Source organism: Geospiza fortis, unplaced genomic scaffold (assembly GCF_000277835.1).
Source record: "Geospiza fortis unplaced genomic scaffold, GeoFor_1.0 scaffold167, whole genome shotgun sequence".
Classification (NCBI taxonomy): Eukaryota; Metazoa; Chordata; class Aves; order Passeriformes; family Thraupidae; genus Geospiza; species Geospiza fortis.
In genome coordinates this window covers 3,510,408-3,534,018 of record NW_005054355.1, presented here as the reverse complement: position 1 = coordinate 3,534,018, position 23,611 = coordinate 3,510,408, and the positions used below count along the sequence as shown (strand labels likewise).

Here is a 23,611-nt window from a genome sequence, read left to right as displayed (position 1 = left end):
ATGAGGGGGAGTAACAAAGAGTCACCATCTTTCACAGCTGTAATTAACCAGCCCAGCATTAGCAGAGCATTCATCCCTTGCCTTTTTTGTCACGCCAAGCATTTTCAGACTCACTTAGCACTAGAATTTGCTGAAAATCAGTGCAGCCTTCCAAGGAACTCCTACGAACACCTGAACGAGTTTTCACCATCATTTGGAGTAAACCATGAAGGAAACAGAACAAGGTTACCAGAACGATGGGGCAGTGTTTGGCTTCCAGACAGCTGACCGTGAAGCCATGATCACTATCCAAGACCACACGTGAAAGCTCTGTGAGACCAAGGGACCAAATCCCAACACCACAGTCCTGGCTGCAGTGTCTTAAGCACACAGCCAGCCTTTTGTACCATGCATTTTCTCCCCCACCTCATCTGGTCCTACTTCCACGACTTGTGGGTCAGTGTCTTATGTAACCCCTCTCAGTTATGGAGGCATCCATAACAGCTTGCATATGAAACAACAGAAAGCACCGAACACTGCAATGCATCTATATTCTCCCTCTGGAAACCTTAAAAAGTCAAGGTTTAACACAAGTTTCCTCTTGAAAACAGCTACTCCCATCCAAGCTGACTGCTTGCCCACTAGGGCCTAAGGAAACAAAAGAGCACTACTTAGGAAAAAAGCCCTCCAAAAAAGAAAGCAAAAGAAACAGGTACGTCTTCTTAAGGCTACCACCAAGGTTACTTAATAATCCAAACACCTGGAGTGGATGGAAGAACACATTTTACAACCACGAGCCTACTACTGCAATATTATTCTGCCATAAAAATTTAGACATATTATCAAGTTACTCAAATATACAAAACAAAATGTCAGCTCAAACATGATACAACTTGCGTGTCTCCTCTCTTGCTTGAGAGTGGCCAAGAGCATCATTACAGTCAGCCACTGCAAGCTGGTAGGCACAGAACAATGCACTGGAGACCAATCTCTCCACATACTTTGACATGGACATGCAGCCTTTCCTTGCCCCTCACCTTTATCTTCAACAGGAAACCAAGGGAGCTGCACTCCTGCAGGCTCCCTCACCCCCAGCACAGGGTTCGTCCTCCTGATTGAAACCATAAGCCCAAGCACGAAAGCCAAGCCCTAGGCACAAATGGGGAGATAAACTTGAGGTCACACTGAGCAAACACACTCAAAAGACTGTCAAAACTGATGTGAACCATCTTGCTGACTCAGTGGTGGTATAGTCAGCAGAAATAATACTGAGACAACTTTTCCCCATGGCAAACAGCTTTTACAGTTTCAGTCTGGACATCAAGGGAGCAATAGCAGAGAACAGAGACTTTTGCTTATAAATCATGCAAATAACCCCCAAAACCAACAGCAAAGGGCTGAAATGCCTTTGCTGTAATTAGCTCCAATTTGGACATAGAATGGCAATGCAACAGGAGACCATCCCCTGCACATGAAACAAGCAGAAGAGATGTCCATATCCCATGTGGGACAGGGAGAAAGATCCTTCATATGGTCAACTAAGGAAGCTTCCAGCACAATTGAGAACTCCCAGACCTGGAGGTCTTATGCCTAAACCACAAAATGTCCCTTGCTCTCTGAAGTCACCAGTCAGGATTAGACAATCACACATGGCAGCATTTCATGGATATTGTTTTCATAAAAGGCACAGCTGTCCTTCATTTCCACACAGTTCAAACGAACCTTGGGGGCTGCCTTCCAGGCATCAAAACCAGAAACTCTCAGATTTTCATACTGCAGAGCATCTCCTACTGTAACACTTTATTACATCCTAAGATTTACATTTTACTGACAACCTTTTCCAGAACCTTTATGCCTGGGCACAGTGGTAGGCCAGTCAGCCCTTGCTTAAGAATCAAATCTTTGTGACAAAAAAAACCCAAACCCAAAATGTATTCAAAGAGCTCAAGACAATCACATGAATTAGCGAAGAACAACAATCTCTGTGCTTGCTATATTACTTACTAAAATTAACATCAAAATAAAAATATGCATTATTAAAAAAATAGCAAATCAGCTCTCCAGTTCCATACAGACCATAGCTGAACATGATTGTGCAGTGAAGGAAGTATCTGTGGTCCAAAAGCCACAGGGTTTTATTTTTCTCATTCCAGTAACACATCCCCAGTTACTTTCCCAAGCTCAAAAGGTGGGTCAAAGCGCAAGAAAAGCCATGGCTGGGTATCAGTTTTAATTTGCTGATCCTACTACAAGTATGATCATAACAGGTCCCATAGTAAGCAGTAAATTTTCAACAGTACTGGGAAGATCCACAGACAAGTGAAAAGAAGAAAAGCTTTTAGGGGCAAGTTACAGGACAAGACTCTTCTATCAAACTTCTCTACCATTCTTTCTTCTTTCACTGTGAAGACAGATACCTCCTCCAGAAACTTAATGGTGCTGTGTCCTTTAAAATTAAACAGCAGGGTGGGAAAACAAAACCCTACAGAAACTGTAGCTATGTTTTTCATATCCTGAACACTGTGTTCTAAAAATAAAAGGCATGCAAATGGAATTCAATGTTATCTCAATCCACTGTAGAGTAAGAAGCTCACCAGGCCTCATGTTAATTTGTGGGGTTTCTGCCCAAAGCGTTTGTGCCCATCATCTAAAATATATCAGGTTTTCAGCCACTTTAAAGCTAACAAGGTCATTGAAAACACTGTGACAGCCAGATCTACTTCCCAGTTTCACATACCTTAACTCCCTATAAAAAACTAATGAAGGGAAGGGGAGAAGCAGCTTCATGCCTTAAGTTAATTCAGCAGCTATGAGGAAAGCAGGGCAATATGTCTGATCTGTAGACATGGCTTTTTGTCATCAGAAGACTCCTCTCTACTGATTAAACATGCAAGACTGAAAACAATTACGTTACTTCATTTATATCCATTGCAGTTGGGGCGACTTGCTAGCCTCTGGCTAAGGCTGTATTCATCATAGCCAAATATCAACACAACACAGAAGCTGGTGTGAAATTCTGACCCTTATTTCTTGCCAGAGACTGTTCATAGGGCAACCCAATAATTTTTGTAACAGCAACTAAGATGTCACAGCAAGATGAAATAGTAAGATAAGATGAGGCATGAGACACTTCAGCTTCACTCTTTAGAATCAGCAAGGTTTCACAAGGGCCCAAAGGAGACAAAAAAAGAGAATTGGGTTCCCAGTTCAGCATCTGTCTCCACCAATTAATAGAAGGAGCAAAGCAAGGAAGAATATCAAGCAAGCAAAGAACGTACTTTCTTGTCCCTGTTCAAAGACTCCAGATTCACAGCTCCCCATTCAGGTAAAACTGCACTTCTACAGGAAGGGAAGGCCCAGTCAGACTGCAAAGCTGGCTGTCACGTCTGTGCAAAACTGTGCCGAGGTGTGACTGGAGAACAAGGCCACAAGGCACCCTAGTCAAACAGGCCCACTTCACCAAGGGCACTGCTTCTTCACTGATCATACTTCTGGAAACAGGAGATTTGGACAACACAAGCCCATGGAGATGGTGAAGCTGAGACAACAAGCAGAACCTCCAGCTCCAGCAGTGAGAGCATTTACTGGTAGCACACATGAACACTACAAAAATCCTAGCTAGACACGTGTCTTCCAGGAAACCCTCACATGGTGAGATGACCAGGGCAGGCAAACCAAATGCTGCCACAGAATGACCTTGTACACTGGAAGTCTGTACTAATTTTTCATTATCTGGGAAGTATTCCTCTTGAATAGGTGACAGGTGCACTTGAACACCTGGGCTGATTTTCACACTCCTTACCTATCACTGTGATTTATTGACAAACGATGTTTGAAGCTACTTTCCACAAAAATAAAAATGGGCTCTCAAATAATTTCAACAGCAGAACCAAAGACTGAATGATTTGTAACTATATGATCAGCCAGAGTAAACTGACAACCATCCAGAGGAAACAGCAATCTCCTAATGGTGAACCATGCTACTTCACTGTACCCTACCAGGCCAATAACCCTGACTGACAATGTGAAAAGCAAAACTTCTCGCAGTGCTGGGCAAGGCAACAAATTTTCACCTGACTTCATAATACTCCTAACCTTGGACAACACATCCAAGAAGCATGATAAAGGAATATTTTTTAAGGTTCTTGGCTTTTTTAGCACTCACTAGGTTTTAATTATTCTTTTAGTCTGGGGCAGCTTTCCCCCTGTGAGGCGAGAATAGCTCTCAGAGCTACCTGTGTACCTATTAATGCTGGCAAGAGCTAAACTGTCTTCTGAAAAAGTTGGACAGCGATACTCTGAATTTGCTTACAAGAAATCAAGCAGCTCAGCAGGCCTGTTGTGCAGGATCAACTAGTGTGAAAATACACGCCTAATCTGCTCACAGTCAAAGTGCTGTTCCTTCTGCAGCCATGGCCTGACCTGTTTTACAGCAGGCTACAGCTCTCAGCCCTGAAAGCCATCACACATCAAACAGTGCTGCCTCTGCAGACACTAGATAATACCAAAGTGAACACCCCAGGGTCCATCATCTTCGTGTATCTGCCATGCCAAATGGTGATGTGAGTAAAGAGGAGGCAGCCTGCCATCTGTCTCCACCAGCTAGCATCTCTCCTCAGAGAAAGGGAAATGCTGCGCAACAGGTCCAGATCTTCCCTCTCATCTTGTGACATCAGGACCAGCTCCATTCCTCTCTAAGTTATGATTTTTGCTTGGAAGAGCTTTAAATATAGTCCAGAACAATTACTCTGGCAGAAAGCACAGCTCTCAGCATGTACTAACACACATACACAAACCAGTCCTCAGCTAGTCTTCACTGGGAGTACACTTACTTCAGGCATGCAGAGCCCATTAAGCCAAGATCCCACCTCTACCCTGTGTGGGGAGCCAGCATCAAACACAACGCTAATACATCCCTTCGTGCAATTGTTTTGTACAAAGGCCATCAGGCCCTCTTCCTGTATGACACATTTGACAAGAGAAAGACTCTGCACCAGAAAGCCAAGACACAAGGCACAGAGGAAAAATCCTCAGGCTGGTCGCCACAGCCCTGCCAGCAAACACAGCCTGCAGAGCTCCTGCCTAAGGAGGGGCACACCCAACCACCTCCCTAAGCCCCACATTGTGCCTCAGAACAGATATTCTCGAGACTTTCCCTGTTGCAAGGCAAATTCTGTTATCTGCACAGACAACCATGAAATAGAGTTTGCCAACAAAAAAAGGAGAAAGAAATTATGCAGACTTCCAACAGTGCAAAAAAATTAAATAGACTTAAAGGAAACACCCTAAGAATAGTCATTGTATTCCTTTAAGAAGTAAATTCTGAGCCGAACTTCAAATTGCATGGCATTATAACTGCTAATGTTCACAAAATAAGGACAAATTTCTAAGGCTCTGAAGTGGCTTGTCAGTTACAGAGATGATGGAGCACAGATGTGACGATATAAAAATACTTCATTATTACAACAAAATTATTTTCAGGAGTGGTAAACCAAATAAATTCAGGGATGGTATAAACTACAGAGAAGGCCCTCCGAAGGTCAAACCCAGCTCAGGGCAAGATGGGTGGGTTCTCCTACAGGGTCAGGAAGTAATTCTTTGATGTTAAGACTGGATTTTCACAGCACTGGGAATATTATGCCCTGGATAATATGCAGGTTTTAGATGTTTCAAAACATGAACTCATCAAGTAAAATCTATTTAAAAACCCCAAGCAGTAGAGAGACAAAACCAAATGCCTAGGTCACATCCAGTCACATACCACATGCCACCACAATTCTAATGGCAAACCTAAGCACACAAGGAATGGCAATGGCAATATGCTATTAAAAATGCATGGACCCAAGCAGAAGTTGAAAGAGTAAGCTGTGACCAAGGAGGACTCTGTCTAGAATTCCTTGTACTTGAGAAAGTCACTGTAAATTTAGTAGAAATTCAAATCACTGGAAAAGGCAGGGCTGGACATCAAATGAGCATTACTAATAGCAGAAGTCGTTTCATAAGCTGGCTATGTAAGCATGTATCAGTGAGACTGCTAGTTCAAATGCAACCAGAAGATATTTATATGAGAATCATTCTCTCACCAAAACAAGCAGGCAGAACGTATCCAGCAGTATTTTCCTACTTGAAAATTATCACAGCACCACCTATCCACTTTGAAGAGCTTCTCCCATTAAACTGGCATGGCTAGTGATGAACCTTAAGCAAAACAGCAGGCAGAGCTTTCCAGGATCAAAGCACCCTGACTGTCCTGCACTTGTATTTGTTCCTCCTTACACAGAAAGGCTGATGAGAAGAGAAAAAACTACCCCTCCCTTGGGTGTGAAGGCTCATCCTGCCAGTTATCTGTTCCTCTAACTTGTCACAAATTCAGGGAACCTGACTGACATCTGACTGATTCTAAAGTTTAGCAAGATACCAAGTCTGCAGTCAGCAGATCATAGTAGCTCTTACTTTTCCTATGTTAAGGAAGATCTACACTTCTGAATGTAGTGCCAAGTCCTAATGCTCCTTATTCCAGCACACTGCAGCATAAGCCACCTTCAGAACAAAGAGTAAAACAAATCAAAAAATGCTGAAGATTAACAACAATAGGCCAATCATTACACTGCACTTAGTTTAACCAGAAACATTGTCTACTTCCACTGAAAATACATCTACATCTAAATTATTTCAACCTCCCATGATTGATTCCTACATTTCAATTTGGTTGGTCACTGCAAAGTTACCGTTACGGATAGTTGTTTGGGTTTGCTTTTGAGTCTCAAGTCCAACAGAAGGGAATAAAACCCTCAAACTTCAGCACCAAAGAAAAGATTATGTTTTCTGTGCCTAGCTTAGGGCAACCTTTGCAACTATTCAAGCCCTTCACTACTAGAAATCAGACTGTTGAACAACAGCACTTCAAAATAATTGAACAACTTTCTCAATCTTTAGGAAAGACTGAAAAACAGATGCTTAGTAAATAGCATCTGTAAAAATAAAGACTGCCCAAATTCACTCAAAGCTTTAGCTGGAAATCATGTCTCTCACATTTCAAGTGTGACACTACACTACATTACATCAGGATGGTCCCAAACAGACCCTGCCTTGGTAGTTTCAGGAGCTCATCCTTCCAGCTGGTTTTCTACTGACCTGTCAATATACTAACCAGTCCTTCCCTTTGGTACTGGCATAACTTGCTGGCTGAAAATACACCCTGGAACATTTGTGTCACTCTGCTTTACACAGAGGACTGGATTACTTCTAGGTACAGAGAAGCGCGGTGCCTCCTGTTACTTTAGGAATGTGCTTCTGTGTACCAGTGTCAGAAAGCACTGCAATTATCTGAAGAAAATGGAGTATGTACTGCCAGAGAGGTCTTACACCTTATTTCTACGGATACACTAGTAAAATTCCTTGCACTTTAAGGTAGCAGTAGAGATAACATGAAACAGAAGGAAAAAGACCAGGTAGGTGAAGACACTTGGGGTCTTAAAGGGCTACTTCATTGTCTTTGTGTTCTCTGGCTTTACAGCACACTGTTCCTCACCTGCTAAGCAGGAAGCATGTGAACAGAGCAGCGTAAAACCATAGGTGATGGCTGCTGACCATGTTGTCACATGGTTGCGCCTTTGCTACAATGAAAATTGTCGGGACCATGGACTTCCACGTCCACATCGGGTCTTAAGTGTCAAATCCACTTTTTTATTTTTCTCCCTACTGTTCTGAAGCAGCTTTTTGCTGGGTAGGCAGCAGTGCTGCTTTCCTAAGGAGATGGTTGGCACAGTCCAGAACAGGCATTCAGACTTCAGATATTGCTATCTTTGCAGTAAGCTGTCTTTGCCCCACCAGTAAATCTCCTTCTGGCACATATCTATGCTCAGTCAGCTTCAGATATGCTCCAACTATGTTTCAGCTGCACTTTTCAGAATAGATAGAGAACTATAAGGAAAAGACCTCCAAAGATATAATAGTTAATGCTTATGAAGTTCTGACTGTCTGTGGTTACGTAAACCTTCTGACAAAAGTCAAGAAAAACACATCTAGCTACCTCAGGTAGTATGTTCCTCTAAAAATACGTTTACATGAACAGGTACGTTCAAAGAGAAAAAAACCACCACAAAACACCAAAACTCACAGGAAATGGTCTTTATTTTAAAGGGCCTTTTATTGCACCGTTCTTAAAACTAAAGCTAAATTAGAAAGGGAAGGAAACTGACTGTTTACTGAGGATGTGTGTCACAGAACAGCACGAATCTCCCCCACATATAGCACACAGAGTGCTGCCAGGTCAGCAAAAAAAAAAGCTTGAGCAAGATCTTCAGCTAATAGATGAGCGACATTCCACTGAATTTTCAAAGGTACACCAATTTTTTATCAGCTGAAAATCCCTGATACACAGGCCTAAGCAATACAAGGTTTTAACAAACGCTATTGATTATTGACACACAGTAAATACATAAGCATATGCCTGTTTTTTTAATTCTGCAGCTGTTGCATTTGAAAACAAAACATATGAAAGTATAAACATAAAACCCATAAAATGAATTTAAAATTTATTTCAACGAATTCACAACTACTACTCAATAAAACACAGCATCAGCAAAAATATCTAGGGTTGAAAGTGGAGAGTGTCGCATTTTAATAAAGCTGCAAAGAAATTCAGTCACAGGTGGCAGAATATTTTGCTTCATTTAGTCAGGATCCTGCTATTAAAAATCACTTATTTTATGACCAAAAATATTAAATGGAACAAGCAAGATTGCCCAAAAATTGAATTGTCATGGATTTTCAAAAAAATCAGGCACACAGTGCCCTGTCCTCTTGCCTGTGCAAAAAAGAACTTGATTTACCATCAACATTTTCTAAAAGCCATCAGCTTTTATTGCATCCTGACTGCATTGAAAACTGCCACATCCTACTGTGTTTGAGAATGAGGGCAGCTGTTTATTTATTTAGCTCACAGGAATGCTGTAAAAATTAGGTAATAAGTGTTTGTAATACACGCTGAAGATAAAATGTATTATTACTAGAGATGGCTCCAAAGCTGAATATTAACTTGAGAGATATGGGAGGTCAGTCCTAAATTAGGCACTCTGGCCTCAGTACCAACCAAACACAGAAGTGTAGAGGGCTTTTTCCAAATGGGGCAATTTCATAATCTCCACTCTCATGAGAGCTTAGGCCCATGGAAATCCCCTGAGAAAGCTGAACTTTTCATCAGATGACAGTGTTACATATTTCCTAGGGGAGTACTAACACTAAGCTCAATGTGGAAAGGCTCTATCCTGCTGTCTCAACCAACCTCAGAATGCAGCTTAAATAAACGCAATGCAATCTTCCACAAATCAGGCATTTCTTAAGATTCTGAGATTAGAAGTCAGTGAAAAGAAATGCAGAATTTGCCAGAGTGGAAAACAGAAAATAAATACAAATTGAGGCTAAAACAACATAAGTTTGGTCAACATAGTCCTGACATTAACAAGATGAACTGGCAAGTGTGAGAAGTTTAACTGTTCACTTAACACTTCCTACTTTATTTGCTGGTTTAAAATAAAAGTCAGCATTGACAGACAAGGCTAAAGACTAAAGAGAACACGCAGAACTTTTAAAGATGGTACTACCTCTGCAGCACATACCAATACTAATTACTGATAAGAACAGTAAGCAATTCTTGCTTTCTTTATCATTGTGTCTTTATCTAGACAAGTTAAGATAAAGGTGAATGAAATTAAGAAATTGCAATTTGGCATCTACTGGAATAGCTCTGTTGCTAATTGTAGTTATGGGTGCTGTTAACTCCCCTCCACGCAGTGCCATTAACTGGCACCAGGTTAGCTGGGTCTAAAGTAACCATACTGCCAGTGCAGCCTTATGTCAAGAAGCTTGCAGTTTTCCTTATGTTTTTTTTAACAGGTTTCACACAATCTCCTGCAACAGGATTCTCAGAAACATTTTTCTCAAGCTCCTGTCACCTAGTATAGTTCAGACATACAGCAAGGCCAGATTTAGAGTAGCACTGAATATGTTTTTTCAATTCCCCATTCAAAGAGATTTCATCCTTGCTCTATCACATCCATACATATCTACCTAGAATCCAAGCTGGCATAATTCTAAACCACTATCTTCAGAAGTATGTCTGTATGAAGGAAGTTCAGAACAAAAAAAAAGCATTAGAGCCCAGTTCTACAGAATCAGAATACAGCACATTATGCTAAGATGTGTTTACCCATCTCAACCTCTAAGCAAAGTCACATAGTAACAACTGTTAATGAACAGTCCCATGGATAACAAGTATGATTCTCTTGGAAACAGATTTTAAAGTACAGCAGACCTTTGTACTTTGACCTCTATCAAGATAATTTTATTAGTTTAATCACATCCTTAGCTTCCAAATAATAAGGAAAGCAGGCTCTATTGAAAATGATAATTCCATATCTCGTTATATTGTAGTTACAGGATGCTATTTTCTGAATTACGCAAATATCATGTCACCTAACTAATTAAAGCTATATACCTAATTGCCCAATTAAAAAACCTGGGACTAGTGCTGCCGTAAGAAGTCTTTTCCACTTTTGCTTATCTCTTGACTGTCAGCCTCCCAGTTTCAGCTGAGGACAGAAAAAATAACACACCAATTGGATTCACAGAGAGACTTTGCCCACAGCCTGTAGTAAGGGACTTAAAGTGCCCTCCAATAATGTTTTGGAAATGTTTTTCCAGAAGATCTGCAGTTGCCTAAACAATTTCCATTTACTTAAAAAAATAAACTCGAAGAACATTCATGTATATGCCTGCTTAGTAGCACAGAGATTTGAAGAAAAAATTAATTAAGCAAATGTGAGGAAACTGCCATGTGTACCTGAATCTCCTACCCAATCAACAACTACAATTTTTGTGCAACCCAAGTACCCAGTATTGACTGCTTCTTCCACTTGCTCATTGTGACAGGCTGCATCTGACCACAGCAGAAATCACAGTGGTTCCCACGCAGTCCCAGACTCCCCTTCCTGGAGGGATGCTTTGGACTGGGAACAAAGTAGCAGCCAGGAATGCGAAGGAAACTGCTTCTGAATACACAAAGGTAAAGTAGCCTTCCTACCTACCCCAATAAATCAAGATCTCTCTACTGATACCACATGGCAGCATTTTTGGGGAGCACTTTTCCCCTGGCCTAAAGGAAAGGCAAGGATCTGAATGTCACTGTGGAGCACACTATCAGAGAACCCAGGTGCGTATTTATGTGGTTGGTGTTTGGAGGTGTTTCTGGGCATGAAGACCACCTGGACATATGGTTTGCTAGTCTTCATTCTAGCCCGGCTGGTTTTTGCTAGGATTCTTCCCAAAGGAAGTCAGGGGGGAAACCAGTCTAATTAGGCAGGCATAGGCAGGTATAAGAACCAATCTGAGTGTTTAGCTTGAGGGCGTGGGTTCAATTTTGTGTAGGGACAAGACACTGAGGAGGGAGTTAGCCACCACCTTAATGTCACCTAGCAGATAATGTATGACATCCTGTTTCCCTGAGCACCCTGTAATCATACAGTAACACACAAGCCACCAGAAAACCTCTCCAAAGGCTCTTTAGCCCAAGCCCTCTACCATCCTTTACCTGTTAAATAAAAAAAGCACTAATAACATTGACCAGACAGGCTGCAAACTCCTTCAGTGTCAACATCTCTGTGCGCAGCAGAGTGCAACACCAGCAAAGAATGCCACCCAGCTGATGTTCATCTCTTCTGCCACAAGCAATATTAATCCAGCAAACAACTGGGACAGGCAGGGCACATGTGGAATAATAGCCCAAGATCTGACGCAATTTCTTAGGCGATGTTTGTTTCCCTCTGCCTATTTCATTGCTCCATTTTTGTTTAGTTGGGTTGGCTTCAAGAAAAATAGAAACATGCCCTTTGGGATCACTGAAAATTAAAAGCAACACAGTAAATACTAGCCAGGCTGGCTTATATCTGCAACTTTTAGCAGCAACCAAAGAAGATGGCTTTAACTATACCTGCTAATTTATTATCCTGTGGCATTGCAGAACAAAGTATTTTAGAGTCTTGTAGACAGAAGGAACACATAAAGAAAGTGTGCCTCAGAGTCAAGAGCAAGCTGTATCTCCACCTTTCAAAACAGAAGAAAAGCTTATTTCTTGCAAACAGTTAACCAGACAAAATGGCACTGAGGCCAGCTGCAAATTCAGTGCTTGCAACCGGCGATCCAAACCTACTGCAGCTGGCAATCCCAGCAGCCTTGTCATGCTCTTGAAAGTGCCGTCACCAAGGTCTTTGACTCTCTGTACTCATTTGCACTCTGCCTTATCATGAGTGTTAAAGACCTTGGTGACATTGCTGAACAGACATGTAACAAGTGGAACAGAGAGGGCACCTGGCACCTGCCTGCAAAATTGATTATGTTATGGTATGTGTGTGCCTGCACGTAGATTTCACTGCTCGGGGTTTGCTGGAAGCAGCCACACAACAGCAGTGGCCATAGAGCACAACAGCTGCATGTGCTGAACTCCTTCACACCACCACTTAGCACTTTATCCTGGCATCCTGGCCAAAAAATGTGCTACATGAAGCCACACTGAACTGTTCCCTACTAATAACATCTTCCTCTCCAACAGAGAGATCTTCTCTGCTGTCCCTCCTCCAACTCCTGCACAAACAGCCCCGTTATGAGGAATTATCTCCCACCTTATCAAGAAGTGCCTAAGATACAAAACCTGTTGGAATGAGCGGATAGCATGTCCTGAACAAAACCTTTATATCCTACTTTGTTTTTAACGAAGACACGGACATGCTCATACCTGTGCAAGCAACATGAGCCATCCTAAGTAGGTCTCTCATTCCCAAGGTTCAGCTCATGCCTAACTTCAGATCAGATGACTAAGAATCACACCTTCAACTTTAGTTTGTGAGGGTTGTTTTAAAGAAGGTTCAAGAGAAAGGACTCTGGCAAATGCCCTCTGAACAGATTCAGATATCAGAAGCCAGATATATAGACATGAATGCTCTGCATGACTAGCATTAGCTCCAATTTGCATGCTAGCAGAGATCAGCTCCTGGAAGCCGGTTTCAAAATCATCTGGCAGTAGTGGGAAGAGTGTTTGAGGGGAGAAAGGAGCTGCAGAAACTCCAACAGAGTCTATGTCACACACCAAGGAGCACACAGTCCAACCCACTGGGGAAGTTGGAAAGTTCCACCTGTCTTCACCACCAATTCAAATGGCTTCAGGTCCAGGCCAGAGTTAAAACACACAGGATATTACATTTTCAATTATTAGCTTATCGATAATGAGCCCTCCTGCTACTGGAGGAAACACATGTATAGAGACAGCGCTTTCAGGCTGGGTGGTGCACTTACACCTGACACCCACTCCTACTGTCTCTTTAGGCTCCCAGAGTCACTGGAAGAAATGGCCCAGAGTGAAGAGGATTTGCACCTCTCACACCTCATCATCAACAGCAACTGAGAGTTGACCTCCCTTGAACAGGAATCTAAGCACTGCTAAGTATAAATACATGAGTGCTTCTAAGATTAGAGGATGCTGTTTCATGCATGCTGTCAAAGAATGAATCACACAACCAGCAAGTGGACAGCAGGATCCACCAAGCTGGATGGCTTTGTAAATTAGCATGAGAAAGACAAACAGGCTTTGTTCTCCAAAGGTCTTACCAACAATGGACATTCTGTCATTCTAATGACACAGAGGCTTGATTTTTTGATTACATATTTGAAATATTTTATTATAGAAATATAGTCTGTGATGACTGGGTCTGAGGCTTGTTTTTACAGTCAGTCCACTAGTCTTTACAGCAAAAAGAAACATGAGCTTCTGACTTTCGACTTGTAAAGTACTCCATTTGCAAAAAAAACCTCTTCTTGGAATCACTCCTCCCCCTCAGACCTTCCCAGCAGCAAGACCTTCAGTTTATGGCTTTAATAGTGTTCTTGTAAATGTCCATGTCTGACATTCACTGCACATCTCAATACAAAACACCACACCAGGATCTACTCTCTTTGGAACAGTTAACTTGTCAATGCAAGTGTAAAAGAAGTAACACTAAAGAGTAAAATACTACTACTAGAAGTGTAAAACCAGTGACAACAATATCTGTCATTCTGATGGGGAAAGCTTGTTCCCAGCAAACCAAACCAAACAATTGAAGACATCTATGAAAACAACACCAAACTTCTTTGGGAAGTAGTCATCTTAACTCATTTTGGCTGTGTTCATTATGTGTCCATCTCTGCACAAAGGGTTCGCTCTGTACCCTCTCCCTTCTGAAGCTGCTCCAGATTTACATAAAAGTGAGGATCCCACTCACCAGTTCTGTGAGTAAAAAGTGGTACGGATACTGAGCTCCTTAGCAAGCAGGCATGTCCTTTATACACAACTATGAACTAATGATCAGAGTCAGTAGACTAGGGTATTATATGCAGATGTGATCACATCAGAATTCTGCACAACTCTGAAGGGGAGAGAGGCGGGTTAAATACCCAACACAAATACCTTGCACTGTCCATGTCTGTACATACATTCAGCACATACCTGCCAACCTGTCACTAACAGTACAGGTTATTCCAAGGTGACCTGCAATGTACTGAGCAAGACAAAAGAATGTAAAAACACCATCTCTGCTTTAGGTATACTGAGTACACATCAGACTATGTGACACTATTCACATCATACCAGGTCAGATATTTTTCTCCCTGCAGCCTGCTTGAGGCTCAAATGATGAGAGCTAAGAAGAACTATTGCTGTGAAACCAAGGGCAATTTTCACAAAACACCAAACTACTACCTATGTTCAAAGAGCTCTACATGCTGCATAAAGGCTATAGGTGAAGACTTCCATCACTTCCACTAGCCACACACCACACTAACACAGCAGCCAAGGCAGATAATCTTTCAGGGAAGAATATGCCAAAAAACTTTCAGGTGCCACATCAGAGAGATGCAGCAATAGCAAGGATCTGCCACATTTCCTGAGACTGGACAGAGCTCTTTCACATCCCAGCTCCGCTGCAAGCTTCCCATGTGATCTCGCACTAGTCACTCATTCATCTGCACAGGACAGGAAGGCACACCATCTCCTCACACAAGCTAAAAATGGGAGGATTCTAATTTTCATAGGAAATAGGGCAGTGAAACTAGACAGTTTTCTTTTGTACCCTGCTGTTCAAAATCCTGCCAGACAATATCAGAGAGTATACAACACCAAAGTCATATAGGGACAAAAAAACCCCCCTCCAAAACAAAACACAAAAGGGAAATGCATATTTCATTGTCAGATAATATCTAGCTTTGGGTTTGTAAACTGGGAGGCCAACATCAGTTTTTCCCCATCTGTGTTCTTCCAGCACACTTCCCTCTGGAGCTCAGAGGGTAGAACACTAAATTGTAGCTACATTGTGTTCACTGCTTCACAAAATATCAAAATAACTAGTGTTTTTCCAAAAAGACACACTACTTCAGCTCCTTTGAGAAAACAAGCACTTTAACTAACTTCAGTGTGCTCAGGATTCACATCCAAAACAGCTGCTGTTCTTGGCATTACACACCATGCCTTTCTTCTTCCACCAAATAAATTAAAGAGCATACAAAGCTCTGACACAGGAAAGGTTTAAGGTACTTAAGCAGGATTGGAAAAGGTTCGATAAGCTGTAAGTTATAATAGTGCACATTCACATTATGGCATATTCCTGAAATTTACCCGCACACAGAATTAACCAGGTCAGAAATATCAGATATTGACTCTATCAGGCTGTTACCTAAGCCAGAGGAATTTCCCAGCTTGCGTAGTTTTCCCAGGACCTTCTGGACATCCTTTATACTCGTGTCCTGTTGGCTGTACAACAGTAACCTCCTGGCATCCGAGAACAGGCGGGAAATACTGCAGGAAAATAGAAAAATAACCAGCAGTCATCAGCTCCATGAGCCACCATCCACAGATATAGTTTTACATACCAATCCCAAACTTTAATCCCCTCTAATTATGTCATGCCAGCACAAAAAACTTTCCTCAATGACTACCCTTTGACAACCCAAGGAGCCTAATAAAAGATGTCTGCTAATGCAAGATCAATCAATAAGTTACACTGAACATCACGCATTTGAAAGCAGTTTTATGACAGAGATGGAGAGGGGTTCCTGCTGCCTATAAACTGCTGCTTCTCAGAAGCACAATAATTTAACAATATCCTTTCTCCTTTCAAATGCTTCTCCAGATGCATTATGCTCTACATTAAGCCTGTCCTTTCTGAGACCATGAATGTAGCAAGTACAGCAAGGTATAAGAAAGCTGGCCATAAATTGTACTTCCTGCATCATGTCAGCCAGCAATAAGTAATAAACATCAGGAAGTATTCCCTAAACCTGTTCAACTGCCTCTCACTCTACACTGTTCAGAGGTTCATTAAGCAGGAAAAAAGATGCTCTGAAAAAAGGAGCATCTTAAAAAGCCTTACTTTTTTGAGGTGAAATTCTGACCCCAGGTAAGAGAATGGGCTCAGTCCTTATCCATGCAAAGCTTTTCATTCACCAAGAGCTTCAGGTACTTGAACTTGGGAATTCTGCATGCCTACCAGCTGTCTGCTAGCCCCTATGAACTTGGTAACTGATGAATCTGGTACTTCAGAGGTGGTAGAAACTGCAGTACCCTCACCCAGTGTAAGAGCTCACAACTGATAGGCGACTTCCAAATACCCCTTTCCCCCATGTTTCTCCAAGAACAGAGATGATGCAAAAGGAGACAGACTCACATGGAGGCATTGAAGTTTCCAACAATACCAGGGGATTCCCCAGGAGTTGGGTAGCGGAAACATGGGTTGTTGGCATTGCAGATGATCCCCTGTATCCATGGCAAGGTTCCTGCCGAAGGCATAGCTTTATTTGGAAAGTGACCTAGAATAGAAAGATGGGAGTTAGGAGACAAACACATGATACAATCCTCTACTATACAGCATTGTATTTGAAGAACAGTGCTAACCCTGCACTGGTTATTGCTCCAAAATGCCTATGAAAGAGCAGACTAGCCAGTCCTAAGAAGGACTGAGCTTGCACTAGACTCTCCACACTGCTCTTTCAAATCATCTTGCTGAAGTCTAAACCTTTCCACTAAAGAACTAGTGAAGTCATAGACCAGAGTTTACATCCTGTATAAGAACAAAGCAGTAACAAATTACTCATGGCAGATCTCCACCAGTATGCCACTTGTATACTTGTGAATCCCATACCCCCACAATGACCAGGGAAGAAAGGCCTCCCTTGTATAATCCTGGACCTTACATAAACTGTCAGGTTGATTTTTGCAACAAGCTTGCTTCCTCACCTTCACACTACGGACAGGATCTTGGGAGGAAGATTATGACCCTTCCTCAGTATCTCAAAGCTCAAGACTCTGAGGATCAGATGCCCACCCCCTCCCCTCTGATGCCCACCTCATCCTCCCAGCATGCCTGCATTCACGCAGGGGGCTGGCCCCCTACCTCCACAACCCCAGCAGAAGTATCAAAGCCCAAGAAAGAAGTAGTATCAAAGCTGTTAAATTACAGCAAGGCTGATTATTGTTGGTGGCTGAAGGAAGATGGGAATCATATCAGCCCTCCCTGGAGAAAGGCAAGGACTCTGTGCAGGAGAAGGGTTAAGGAAACTAAGCTTATTGATTCCAGTACCCAGGGAACTCTTGCTCCTAGTTCTCTGTTTAAAATAGAAGAGCTATTTACCTGACTTGAATTTTGTTTCATTTTGCCGTTTTTGTTCTTGGCTGAGGGGCTTGCAGTGATGGAGGGGGAGGGAGAAAGAGGAAAAATGCTAAGACTTTCAGATTCACCTTGTAAAACTTCCCAGAGAATCATCTTCTCTGTTCTCCATCCCTTTCACTTTACACTGTTAGTAACTCCAAGAAAATGTTCAGAGCAATGTCAAAAGAGGCATGGCACACAAGAGTTTATGGTAACCATTTAGACACAGTGATGTATTTAACACCAGTTTCTCCAAGAGTATAGCAGGAATCTCTTGGTTTTAAATCAGATAAGATACACAGAAAACAGTGCAACAGCACATAATTTTCAATTACATTGCCGCAAACATCTAGCTTTTCAGAAGAGATTAGGCATGTCTTGTCAGCTTCTCTCCCTCCCACTGCCAAAAAAGTGCATTTTGAATACTTTGAAGGATCACAGGAACAGAAAAGAAAGTTCTACACGACACAAGACAGCACAAGCACTCTGGCCCAATAGCAATCTGTCTTCTCACTGGTCTGGTGAAAGTCACATAGCTATCACTTCAAAGTTAATTGTTCCTTCCCATTTTAAGAGAAAACTTCCTCACACTAAGCCAGCCTGTTAGAAACAAGAAATCCTGACAACAGTTCAATCCTCGGTTCTTCTCAATCAGGGAGAGAAAACTGAAAATTTTACTGGTTTGTTGAATATGACTACTATTAAAATACTGAGGTTATGTGGAGGCTACAAAGCACTTGCACACAGCTCTGTTACTGCTATCACCAGGCATTACTGCTATCACCTACAAGTGATTTCATAACAGCATCCAATACTGCCACTACAGATAACAATCCTACTTCCCCTTAAGGCATCCACAGGGTTGCCAAAGAGCTCACCATCAACCCAAAAGCCTTCTTTCTATGTCTGCTCACAGTCCAGCCAAAGCTGCTTCACTTCACAACACATCCACGTTTGTCAGCATAAGTGAACGTTCAGTGAAACCAATCCAGAAAACACAATTTAGAAACCTATTCAAAGAAAGTCTTCAAAAAATGAAGAGAAATTAGCCACAGAAGTGAATTAAAAGTTACCAGATGCCCTTTACTCTATAACTGCTCAGAACAATGTAAGAAGGCAGACAAAGCAATAATAGTCAATATAATTGGGAAGGGAAAAGGATTGCAGGTGAAAGACTCAAAACTACGCTCATGACACCATGATGCCAGAGCAAATGTTTTACATGAAGGCTATTGACTAGCAAGACCAAGCCAAGTAGTTCTACAAAATCACAGTTCTTACTAGGTTTCAATTTATATACAGCCCTGCCATACCTGAAATTAATTACCAATGAGGTTGCTAGTTATTTATAAAAGCTGAGTAGAGTGCTAATTGCTTCTCTTCAGCTTCATGTCTATATCACAGGTATCTCTCCTAATGTCACTGTAACATTCAGTCAGAAGAGGCAGTTCAAATTCCATGTAAAGTATGAGATTTAACTTAGGGAAGTTTTAACTATGCTGTTGAGTGCTGAAAAAAGTGAGTTAGGCAGTACATGGGATCAGCAGAGTCCAAAGTGTAATGAGGAAACTGCAAACACTAACACCTCTGATTTAAAAAGATACCATTTTGAACACCTAGCAAACAGTACAAAATGCCCCAGACACTGCAAAGACAGGATAAGTGTTGTAAAAGAGAGTTCTTTCCTTATTTCAAGAAAGAAACATTTCAGAAGGCCCTTCAGAAACATGTTTTGCTGACCCTTAAACCTTACCTTGAAGTAATCAGGCTAAGGAAAGATAAACAAAGAGCTATTCCACAATCACTTAATTGCAGTATGAAGCTGTCACCAAACACAGTAAAACAACACCATGTTCCTAATAAACAAGTCATGCTTCCTAAATCAAATGACAACCAAAGAGGCCTATACATAGTCATTTATGAAAAACAAGCTTCCTTTGAAAGAAAAGCAGTAATGTGCCCATTTAGGGTGCAAAAAGAAAAGTAGAATTGTTTTTTTGTCAGCAATGTATGACTGCTGAATCTACTAAATGCAGAGCTGATACTGTAATAGTTCAAAGGAATGGAATCGCTCTTGCACGCTTTAATGTGATACATTAATGCACTTTACTACCTGGAAACAATATTGCTGTCTTAGAGATCAGAACACTGCATTCTTTTATGCCAAGTCACACACAGATCAAAAAAGAAAAATAAGACTGAGGTTCTGTGCAGGTTTTACAGATATTGCAGAGTTGTACAGCAAATTCTCAGGTAATACAAAATGAGAAACAGCAAGAAAAAGAGCAGCAACCTACAGTCCTGGAGCAACATTATCAGTTAACTGCAGTTTCCAAGGTGGAAGCAAAGAAGTTATTAAGCCCTCTTGCATATTTCTGACTGAAGTGGGGAACCACTGCTCTTTCCATCTTGCCAGCTGCATTATTGCATTCTAAACATGAAACAACAAGCATTCTGGGCGCAGCTGCTGTGTTTGCTACTTACATTCATGCTGCTCATAGGGCGGATATGAAAGTCTTACAGAGATCAGGATGAAGAAGATAAACAGAGGCCAGGCAACTTCGATCAGCAGCTGGAACTGGAAACAATAAAGGCAAAGTATTAAGACATCATACTGAAAATAAAGGTCAGAACAGAAGTTCTAGGACAATCCACTTGTAAGCCAAAACAGTTTTGTAAGCACTGTCTCACTTTGCTCTGCCTACACATGCCAGGATCAAGAAGTCTGTTCCTCCAGCTACAGAAGATAATCTGCAAAGAATTACAATTTTTTTCTCATTGATATGTGCCACTTATTCAACTAAAATGGATGTACTTAAGGGCTATTTTTGCCTTATTTTTATATTTTTCTGTCCCCTACCTGAAAGAAACCTCCCAACTAATCTTTCTAGAAATGAGCTGAATTTTTTTACCCCATATTTTGAGGCACTGGGGTACTTGTATCCCATTCTCACAGCAGACCATTAAGCTTCTAGCCTAACACATCAGGCATGGAAACTCTGCTGATGCATGCTACACCAAGTCTTTCAGTACTGCAGACATGTATTGGTATCTAGAAAGCAGAGCTACTAAGATTAGGCTCATATCTAGTCTGTTTTGCTCTAATTTATGTTTTTTTTCATGAAGGTAGGCAGCACCCACTGGTGCAAGTAATCTACAGAAAGGCAGTGAATATCAGGTAAATAAATAAAGAACTCAGTTATTTAGAGGAACAAGACAACAAGAAGAAAAAGCCTGCTATTAAATATACAACATTTCTTAGACAAATTGAATTGAAGTGCAGAAAAATTCAGAGATGTGTCACATCCCACAAAAGCATGTGGACAAAAGCAAGCCTCCAGCCCAGAGCTTCTGAGACTCAAGCTGAAGTTTCCCAGACCTGAGTTTCAGAAGCCACATCCCTACCTTCCCACTCAAGAAAGACTGCATAAACTTGTATTTTCAGTAAGCTATGAAACAAAGAAAATCTGAAAGCTTTTTATGCTGATATTCTGTACATTTCTCATCTATTACTAGCAGCAGAACAGGGTTTTCTTGTCAAATGAAGAAAAATATTTTCCACTTTTTTCCTGAAAAACTCAGTCTTTTCTAATAAGAGGTTGACATCATCCTCCTTAAAAGCCAGAGTGTAAGACCTGCAACCTCGTGGGAGGCAGTATCCCACCCACTAACATGTTTTAACATGTTCCCTCATTAACAGCTAAAACTGGACTCAACACTCAGCACAAGGCACTCCATGCAAACTTTGAGGTGAGAGACTTCTAGGTAACTACTGTACCACAAAATAAGCACACACTCTAATAAACAGGGCATTAAAACAAAGGTCACTTGATCCAGCAGAGGAAATTATGTAGGATGGCTTTTCATAGATACCCTTCATAGCTGACATCAAACAGCAAACAGCACCCCTATCTAAAAGGTATAAAAATTGAGCATCAGTCTTCCCAGTAACAGTGCCAGTCTCTGCAAGATAATTCTGGGATACTGTTACCCATTGGATCCTGATAGTAGCTCAGCTGGTTAGAGCATGGTGCATATAACTCCAAGGTTGCCGACATAATCCCCACATGGGCCATTCACTTAGGAGCTGGGCTTGATGATGTTTGTGGGTGCCTTCCACCTCAGAATATTCTGTCATCTGTTATTGTCATGCACACGCTGTACAACTGCTGGGTAAGAAGCCCCACTGAGATCACACTAACAGAGGTACCAGGAAGATGCCTCAGTATCTCTAATCTCTTATTACAATAAATGATGCAGTGGCAATACACACTCAGCCATTAACATTGACAGCCTGCTTCCATCTGCATTAAACAGTGCTCTGGCTTCCAGAGATCAATGTTTAGACCTAGGACACTGACAACTTGTCTACTCCTGTTTTCAAGATGCTCTTATAGCAGCTGCCAGGATGGCATAGCAGGACTTTTCCTGCACTTAACAGAAAAGTGACTATGAAACCAGGACAACTCCATTCTGTCTTCCAGCATCAAAGGTCATGCTTTAGCACATGTCACAGCCCTCTGCTACCCTGGCTGTAGGCAAGCAGCATGCACCCCAAGCAACTACTGCTACACTGTTTGGGGAAGAACAGTGTCAGCTGGGCTGGTGGGGGCCTCCTGCAGTGACCAGTGTGGACAGGTAGTCTCTCACAGCCCTGCAACTGCTACAGAGCCAATGAGAAATGCTGCCCTTGAGCTCAAGCCCTGGCTTGTTCAGAGAATATCAGCCCCAGTCACATCACACTGGGGTGGACAGCAGTGCCCAAGAAGCCCTGTTGCTGCAGGGGGAACAGGCCATCCACACATACAGTTCCTCTCCTGCACACCTGGTTACACAGTCACAAAGGTAACCATATGTGGGTTGCATGCACAACACACCTCACTTGGCACATCAACAGGCCCGGGGAGGATAGAGAAAGGAGCAGCTCAAACTGACCAAGTTGCACCTTTATAGCTGAAGGAAGGCATCACAGCAGCCCCCAAAATGCTACACTGCGAGAGACAGCTGGCAACTGCTGCACCAGAGGTTTGCACAGGGACAAGATCAGTGTGTCAGGAGCACGTCAGTAGAGATTCCTCAGCAAGTCTCTTGTCCTGCTCAACAAAAAACTGAGTTATCTTTCTTTGCTCTTAAAGGTCAGTAGGTTCCCTCCCCTACTGCTTCCTGACCCTGCTGCGACAGCACTTTTCAACCAGTCTGGCATTTCCAGACAAGGACACAAAGATACCAAAAGGGAACATGTCTCACTGAGATTCATTCTAAGTAGATACTGAAAAATCAAGTCTCTTCTGCCACTTTTGTGCTGCAATGACCAGCCTCATAAATAATGAAATGAATCTTCAAGAACCCAACACCTCATCTATCCCAGCTCCATCTGGAGTTGAAGAAGGAACATCCCATTTGCACACAGCAGGTGAATTCAGCTAGGAACAAATTTGTCCTAATTTTACCAAGGTTAATCCCTAAAGCATGCCAAATTTATACAAGTTGCCTGATTCAGGATGCCATTAAACACTGAACTCCACATTGTGTCAACAGGAAATCTGTTGAGCAAGAACTAAGTACACTATCACCCCATCCCACTGTCAACTCCCCTTCTCACCTTTATGGTCCCGTTTCAATGCAAGGGGCTACCAGAAGCTGACCAGTCTCCCCATGCAAGTCTGAGGTGTCTCCTCATTTGCAAGAAAGCAGGGAGAGAAAGGTTTTTACACAGTGACCCCTGAACATGATTTTTCTTTCCTCTCTCCCTATGTGAGCTCATTCCTCTCACTTCAGTGTTGTTGGAAGCTATCCAGTACAAAGTAACACTTGAACTGCACACATTAGGGTGAGCTTTGAACCCAGGTTTCGCAATGCAGCCCAAACTCACAGCAGCCAACGGTGGGGGGGGGGGGGGGGGG

At 42.0% G+C, this 23,611-nt stretch overlaps 1 protein-coding gene across 2 annotated transcripts in view; it reads right to left on the bottom strand.

The window, feature by feature from the left end:
* ABCA1 (ATP binding cassette subfamily A member 1) overlaps window positions 1–23,611 on the bottom strand; it is an 83,358-nt gene that overhangs the window by 57,520 nt on the left and 2,227 nt on the right. For both annotated transcript variants that reach the window (XM_031059053.1, XM_005423579.3), the window contains exons 2-4: window positions 20,193–20,286; window positions 16,728–16,869; window positions 15,738–15,859 (exon numbers count right to left, since the gene is read on the bottom strand). In XM_031059053.1, the coding sequence (XP_030914913.1) occupies window positions 15,738–15,859; window positions 16,728–16,869; window positions 20,193–20,286 (358 nt within the window). The remainder of the gene's footprint in view (window positions 1–15,737; window positions 15,860–16,727; window positions 16,870–20,192; window positions 20,287–23,611) is intronic.